The sequence below is a fragment of the Carya illinoinensis genome, chromosome 15, assembly GCF_018687715.1.
Source record: "Carya illinoinensis cultivar Pawnee chromosome 15, C.illinoinensisPawnee_v1, whole genome shotgun sequence".
In the NCBI taxonomy this organism is placed as follows: domain Eukaryota; kingdom Viridiplantae; phylum Streptophyta; class Magnoliopsida; order Fagales; family Juglandaceae; genus Carya; species Carya illinoinensis.
Window position 1 is genome coordinate 23388667 of NC_056766.1, and position 7429 is coordinate 23396095.

Genomic DNA, 7429 nt, shown 5'->3' on the forward strand with positions numbered 1-7429 from the left:
AAAAAAAATACGAACAAAGCTCGAGGTTGGCTAGAAACCAAAAGCTAAAAATCAATAATAAAGAGATTGAAAGCTTTTGTGTTGCTCTTGTGATCTTTTGGATGGAAGGAGAATCTGCTGCCTAACTTCCAGTCTACCCTTGTAATCAATCTCTTTTACGAACGTTTGGAAAAAGAATTGACAGCTGAAGCCAAATAATCATAAACAGTGAAGCGTCGAGGCCGATTAAGATTTTCCTTGGTTGTTGTGCAAAAACAAAAGGTTACTTCGACAAGACATGCTGAACCGTCAAATTGATTGGCCTAGATGTTTAAAGCGTGAAAAGAGAAACCAAACGATCAGAAAACCTGTAATTAGTTGCTTGACAGCGTGATAAAGACTTCATCGCATCGTGGATATGTAATTGGCGAGTTAAGTTGTACAGTGGCAAGAGCGCCAATAGTCATGTCGAAGCATTATCGCCATATCTTTGTATCACCATATCTGTATACGCTTGATTTGGCTACTATACAGATATAATCAAATGAAAAATCTAATAATATTAATAAAATAATTTATAAATAATAATTTCAAAATATTTTATGATTTTTTTAAAAATAAAATAAAAAATTATAAAATTAAAAGAGTGTAAAAATATAATTTTTATTTTAAACTTTTGAAAAAATTAAATTATCTTTTATATTTTATTTAAAAGTTTAAAAACATTATAATAATTACGTAATAATTAAATAAAATACCCGTGATCGTGTAACTTTCTAACATTACAACAGAAGCGTGAGGATTTTTTTGTTTTATTTTTCTGTGCAAAATATTTTCTTTATGAGGCAGCCCACCAACTTGTTCCTCAACGAGAATCGATAAACCTCATCATCCAACGATGGAATTACTACGATGAACACAAATGCCTACAATCTTAATCACAATTTGATGACCAGATCGGATTGCGATTGGCCGGACTAAAGGTGATGTATCATCCTCGAAAAGATTTTCTGTCCAGGCGCAAGGATGGCCAACGGATCAAAAATCGCCTTCCTTTCTACAAATCTTGTCCATTGGTTCCCAAAATGTCCCTTCCATTCCTCCTGAGATTTATAGTGAGGGAGGTACAGTTTGAAATCAAAGCCCTTGTTAATGCAACACTGAATAATCTCGTGGTTCTGCGCTACCAGTTTTTCAGCTAAAGGCCCCTTTGGGTCCGGAGGACTGAAACGTAGCAATGCAATTATGTAGAAGATCTCGTCTTTTGGCAACACAACAGAAGTCCGAGTATCCCACCTGATGTATATACAATACAAACAAAAATAATATACATTCTGTTAGGAACAAGGAATTGATAGTGTATTGCAAATTTGTATAATTATAAATTGCCATAATTACGAAGATTTTATAAAATTAAACTCATAAACTAACATGATTTTATACGATGTATCGTATTAAGACACAATAATATATAAATTTACTTTTATGATCAGATGTCTTTATAACTAAAATATTTATAGTATTTATAAATGGCAAATAGCTAATCGTTTTTTTATTAGGACTAGCTTGTGGCCGAAATTTAAAGTTTACGCTTTATCAAATTATCAGTAACGATTAAGCAAACATATAAAAATATTTAAGCATTTTTGGAGTTTTGCTTGAAAGATACCATCATGGATGCTCCAACAGACGGGCAATTTCGTCCACGAGAAAATCATTGCTGGAGCCCAGCCAAATTATGGTGTCATTATAAAACAGTGGGCCCATTATAAATTTTTTTTGTCATTTTTCTAATGGCAACACTAGCCAGTGAAAGTAACATAATTTATTCCTTTCTACCCCAAACTAATTATTTCTATTAACATAAAACTAAAGAAACTGCAATCAACCAAAAACGCCCCACTGTCCGGCGCTAATTACATCCTACAACGAGCTTCATGAACATATATATTAAGGCTATATTTAGATGTCTAAGTAATTTCAGATGATACGTAAATAATAATAAATAAATAATAATTAATTTATAAATAATAATAAAATAATTTGAGACTACCTCACCTATCAAACATAGCCTAACTTAAATTTACCAAACTACCACCAAGCGGTTTGATATATGAGGCAGCCTCTTATTCATGCCCGAGTTATTTACCTTAACAAGAAAGATGGCAAAGGCAAACAATTTCTAGTAAAACACTACCGTGGGTCCCAACGCATCTTTGTCCCACAAGTAGCCTTTCCTACGTTTTCTTATAGGCAACACCGAACATCCACCACCTGACGGGATTGCATTAATTAGAGAATGGATCTGATATACTACGGAATCAGGCACTGTAACAAAGAGGCATTTAGTAGGGTTGTTTTGGGTAATGAAATCGTCCTCCGGGACCCATTTGGGTGACCCTTAGTAGTAGAAAATATTTGACCTACCCTCCAAAATCTTAACCACCCTAAGTAAATTAGTAAGCGTATCGGATTTGATAGGGCCAGATGACTCAAAACCGGCGTGATAACTTATGGTGGGTCCGTACCGTAGAGGCCCGTCAGTGAAATCGAGTGACCTATGTACGTCCAGCTCAGACGAAAGCAGCCCTTAAAATTCAAGCAAATTTAATTATCCTAGTTTACGCCATATTTATTTATTCTATAATGCTAATTTGTGAGCCCACAAAAACATCATTAACCCTGGGGAGGTAGTACTTACATGCTTCGCACAAGAGGGTAGATCAACATGGGCCCACCAATTCCTGCCTTAAGGATATTCTTGAACACGTGGCGATCAAAATCAACAATGTCTGACTGTGATACGAATAGGTTCAACCAAGGGTGAGGCGCGTCCCAGATTCCATTCGCCTTGGCATGTTCCTCAGCACGCTTCACACGTAATAGAAACTCCATGTAACTCAAGTCTACCTCAAACTTTAAATGCTCGTCAAATCCTAACCGTCCAAGCAATCTATTCACAACCTACAAAACGACAAGGAAGTATCGCATAAACGAGGGTTAGTCATCGATAATCTCATGAACTAAACCAAGGGACATAAACGTTCATGGTTTACAGGTTCCAGAAAATGATGGCTTTTTGGCCATTTGTGGAACTGTGGGGACCATAGCGTCAGCAAAATCTCAATGATCAGCGCAATAACATCTACTGACGCATCATTACCATTTTAACCCGGACTCCATCTGTATATCACGAAAGTGACAAATCTGAGCCCTGACAAAGGAATTTGGAACCTTTCTGGCTGATGCAAACTCATACTGAGACCGGTCGACAATTCATTACCCTTTATGTATAATATATATAATTATATATAACAAATCGAATCCTTTAATCCAATACTTTTAATTGTCACTTCAATACGAGGCCTTCATTGGTCCTAAGTCACAAGGAAAAGAGTATAGTGGTACTCTTGTAATTGGGAGGTGAATCCATGGGCTTTTTATGGTGTAATGCGCCAGGAATTCAAATGGAGGATGCATTATATATCGTAAGGTCCGTTTCAGAAGTCAGTCGTGATAACATAGTAAAGTACGAAAAAGATCAAAATAAATGGCAAAAGTAAAATGCTTTTTTTTTGCCCTTTTTTCCTAAGCAAAAGTGAGATGCATGTAATACTTCTGTGATTACTGTGGACGAGAATCGTCCGTCCAACGTTGCCTGGCGTCCTACACGTGTTAGGGAGTCCTGAAATGTTTTGACTTTTTCACTGTCCGGCGGGACAGTTTTGACATGGAACCCACGTCCTGATTCACGGTCAAAATTCTCCCGGTGAGGCCTACTTAGCAACCACCTAGGTCAAAACTCAGTGACCAACTACTTACGGGCTTACGACCCCATTTGTACTGTTACTTGAGGACGCTCCCAGCTTGCGTCCCCCCAAGCCATATGTAAACTTAAAAAGGATTTCTGATCTACAGAGTACAAGCAACAACTCTGGAAGAAAAACGTCATCTTAAGAAGGAGTCGTCAAATCGTGACCGCTAAAGAAACGGTGCATTTTTTTAAGATGGTCCACGTTGCAGGAGATAAGAGAGAGAGAAGGTTCGTAAGTTCGTTACCCTATCAACGGTCGAGGGGTGGCCATTGTTTCGATAGTGAAAAGCTACTTCAAGACAGTAGATGACGGAGCCGGCAGTCTGAGGAATACGAGTCGGATCGAATGCCTGGTTCGGGTCCAACGGCACCGAGGGCCAGCCATTGGTCGGGTCGTCACTGTTCACGAACGCGAAGCCCTCCACGTAATCAAACGAGTCGCCCTCTCTCCGAGTCACCAGAAACTCGGCGTCCCGGGTGAAATCCTCAAACTCGGTATACACGACCCTTATCCATCTCACCTAATCACAATAAACAACCACAATTACGTTCCGTAAACGTGCCGTTCATGCTTTAATCTCAACAAAATTTCTGGTAAGCAAACCGACAAATGGGAGATGTCGAATTCGAAAGATTTCATCGTATATTTTCTTTTTCATTTAAACTCTAACTTGCAAAATCGTAAAATACGCACCATGTCCGGTGCTGGCTGTAGCAAGACCCTAGCTCTGGTGATGATACCGAACTGACCAAGACCACCGAGAGCCCCAAAGAAAAGCTGGGAGTTTTCCGTCTCCGAGCAAACAAAAATATCGCCTTTGCCTGTTACGACCTCCAATTCTGCAACGTTGGAAGTTTGCGGACCGTAACGGAAGGCCTGGCCACTGACGCCGGCGTTGGATAACGTCCCGCCCACCGTTAAACCCAGGTAATCAGTCCACGACCTGGGAGCTAGCCCGAACCCCAAGACGCACCGTTCCAAGACATCTTCCCATAATGCCCCCCCGGAGACATCAACGAAGGCCGTGTCGTTGATCCTTACCACTTGGAAATGGTCGTCCATGGAGCGCATGTCCATGACGAGTCCACGATCCGCCATCGCCTGGCCGTTGATTGAATGGCCGTTGCCCCTCGCAGCCACCGTCAGACTCGGTGACAGCGCCGCCGCTTTAACCACCCTAGCCACATCATCGGCTCCAGAAGGTCTGACTAAGGCCAATGGTTTGGAGGAATACAAGCCACCAAAATCCTTACCGGCTAATCCAGTTGCAGGGCAATCGATATTGCCCTGGAGGTCCAGTGCGTTAAACAGGCTCGAACAGTCATCGTCGTCTTGCCTCGACTCGACGTCGTTCCCGTGTACGAAACGCTCCAGGTACGCAATCATATTCGCCGGCGAACTGAGAACTTCTTGTTTTGCTGGTCAATTTTGCCGGTAAACGGTAATGTTTCTAGGGCCCTTGTGAAAAGTCGACTTTCAGAACTCTCTCTCGGTTCTGCTTTGGAGTTTTGGAATTAAATAGCGGCTGGTCGATTTAGATTTTTAACAAATTAAAAAAGAAAATATGATTAGTAGCAGCGGAAATTTTAATTGTGACGTCAGCTTAGGCCTCGATAATCCTATCGACACAGTGTCCGCCACTTCCACATATATAAAATTAAAATAGAAATGATTTATTATTATTATTATTATTTTTTATTTTTCAATATGAACGAATGTTATTGTGTAGAGTTTTACTATATATAAATACAGTTACACATTAATTTATATATAAATATTAATTTATTCATACTTAAAATTTAAATTAACATTATTTTTAATAAAATCTATTTTTTGACCAATCACATCACATTAATACATAAATTAATACACAATTATATTTATAACTATGCTTTTCCTATTGCGTAAACGCACCCTCTCAATTTGTTCATGTCTTCATGGGTGCTCCTGTCTGTTTGCTCTTCAATCCCACAAGACTTTAATGAATATTATTATTTTTTTAATAAATTTAGCAACATCGATTCTTTTTATAAAAGAAATATGGAAAAACAGGCACAAGTTTAATACGGTCAAAGGATTTTTATTTTATTTTATTTTAAATGATATTTATGGTCATAAATTATAAACACAGCACACTTAATTTGAAAAAATATATATATATACCAAAGTCATATATAAAAAATTATTTTTTATTTTGAATAGACTCTATTCTTATCATAAAAAGCATCCAACGCTTACAAAACCTATAAAACTATCCATCATTACTCTTTTCTTAAAAAAAGAAAGTATACTTTTTATCCACTACTAAAATTATAAAATTTAAACCATTAAAATTTTTATATAATTACTAACTTTTAATAATATAATAAATGAAAATACCACACGTCTCTATTTAAGATTATGTAATAATTACTTTTCTATCATGCTGGTGCATTATTTTGAAGTGATTGGAGCTAACAATATAGCTGAATGGCCTAAGATGATGACTTAGGCGTTGATAATTATTGAGTGTTTATCCGTGAAATAAATAGTAAATAAAATATTTAAAATCTAAATAAATAAAGAGACATATAAATTTATGTAGTTTAGTAAAATAGATTAGTCCACGGGTAGTCTTCCATGACCTCTCATAACTCTCAATAAAATAGAAAAAAATAATACTAAAAAGAGGTTGAAGAAGATGATTTTCTTTTAGAGAGAGAGCCCCATGAGTTGTAGAGTAGTAGAAAGTTTTTCCTTATAGAGTTATTAGATCTCTATAGAGTTATTAACGTTTGCAGTAGTCCTCTCTTTTTATAGAGATTTCATTTATTCTTTGGAGTAGCTAAGTCTTACTTTCCTTATATAACTTTTACTTTTGTATATGTCACTCAACCTCTTTTAGTCTTATCTCTTCAATGTCTTATCTTTCCATTTTTTGTAGCAATGAGCTTCCAATGGGCTAGACCCAGTTAAATTTATACCCAATCGATGCCTTTGATTCTCATAGTTGACTTGTCCAACAAGAAGGTTTTCAGAATCTTTAATAGAAGTCAACCATAATAGAGAAACTCTTATGAGAACTATAGAAAAATAAATTATGAGAATGTGATTTTCCATTGTCATGTGATGTGATGAAGATTAGCGAGAGTGGACCTTGAGGATACTTATAAATCCCTTGTGTTAGTCTTGGTTGCTGAAACTCAGCCTGCATTTTTGTATCCTGGCTATTTGGGTTTAGGAGGCTTGCTCAACTGGAATTGTGGTGAAGGCATGTATGAACCTTGGTTACCTGCTTTGCAAGGGCCCAAGTTGATGTGAACCTCAATCGATTCGCTTTGAGACCCAACAACAATATTGGAAACACAAATCCAAAAAAGTCAATATCAAGTCTATTGGATGGAGGAATCTAGACCCAATGAGATCTCGTTTCAAGAACCTAGATTATATGAAAATCTAGACCCGTTGAAGAACCCGTCTTAAGAACCCAGATTACAAAGGAGGAACGCCACAAATGTTGTGATTTCTCTTTGATAAGTTCAAACGTTCAATCAAGAACAAGAGGAGATAACTCAACTCACAATTAATAAAATTCATCAGTTTTAATAATGTCTAATCTTCTTAAATGAGGCTACAATTGGTTTAAATAAAAAAAC

At 37.2% G+C, this 7429-nt stretch overlaps 1 protein-coding gene across 1 annotated transcript; it reads right to left on the reverse strand.

The window, feature by feature from the left end:
• Positions 1-854: 854 nt before the first annotated feature.
• LOC122297322 (cytokinin dehydrogenase 7) lies at positions 855-5310 on the reverse strand. The gene is made up of 4 exons (XM_043107354.1): positions 4488-5310; positions 4039-4314; positions 2681-2943; positions 855-1275 (listed from the first exon to the last, which is right to left on the reverse strand). The coding sequence occupies exons 1-4, from the start codon at positions 5178-5180 to the stop codon at positions 957-959; spliced, it is 1551 nt and encodes a 516-aa protein (XP_042963288.1). The 5' UTR covers positions 5181-5310; the 3' UTR covers positions 855-956.
• Between the last annotated feature and the right edge of the window lie 2119 nt (positions 5311-7429).

What these genes read in the sequence shown, in the direction of transcription:
- LOC122297322 (XM_043107354.1), bottom strand. Translation starts at nt 5,180, where the DNA reads ATGATTGCGTACCTGGAGCGTTTCGTACACGGGAACGACGTCGAGTCG. An exon ending in TACAGCCAGCACCGGACATG is followed by an intron (nt 4,315 to 4,487) that starts GTGCGTATTTTA and finishes TATTGTGATTAG; the next exon opens with GTGAGATGGATAAGGGTCGT. An exon ending in ACCCCTCGACCGTTGATAGG is followed by an intron (nt 2,944 to 4,038) that starts GTAACGAACTTA and finishes GTCGTTTTGTAG; the next exon opens with GTTGTGAATAGATTGCTTGG.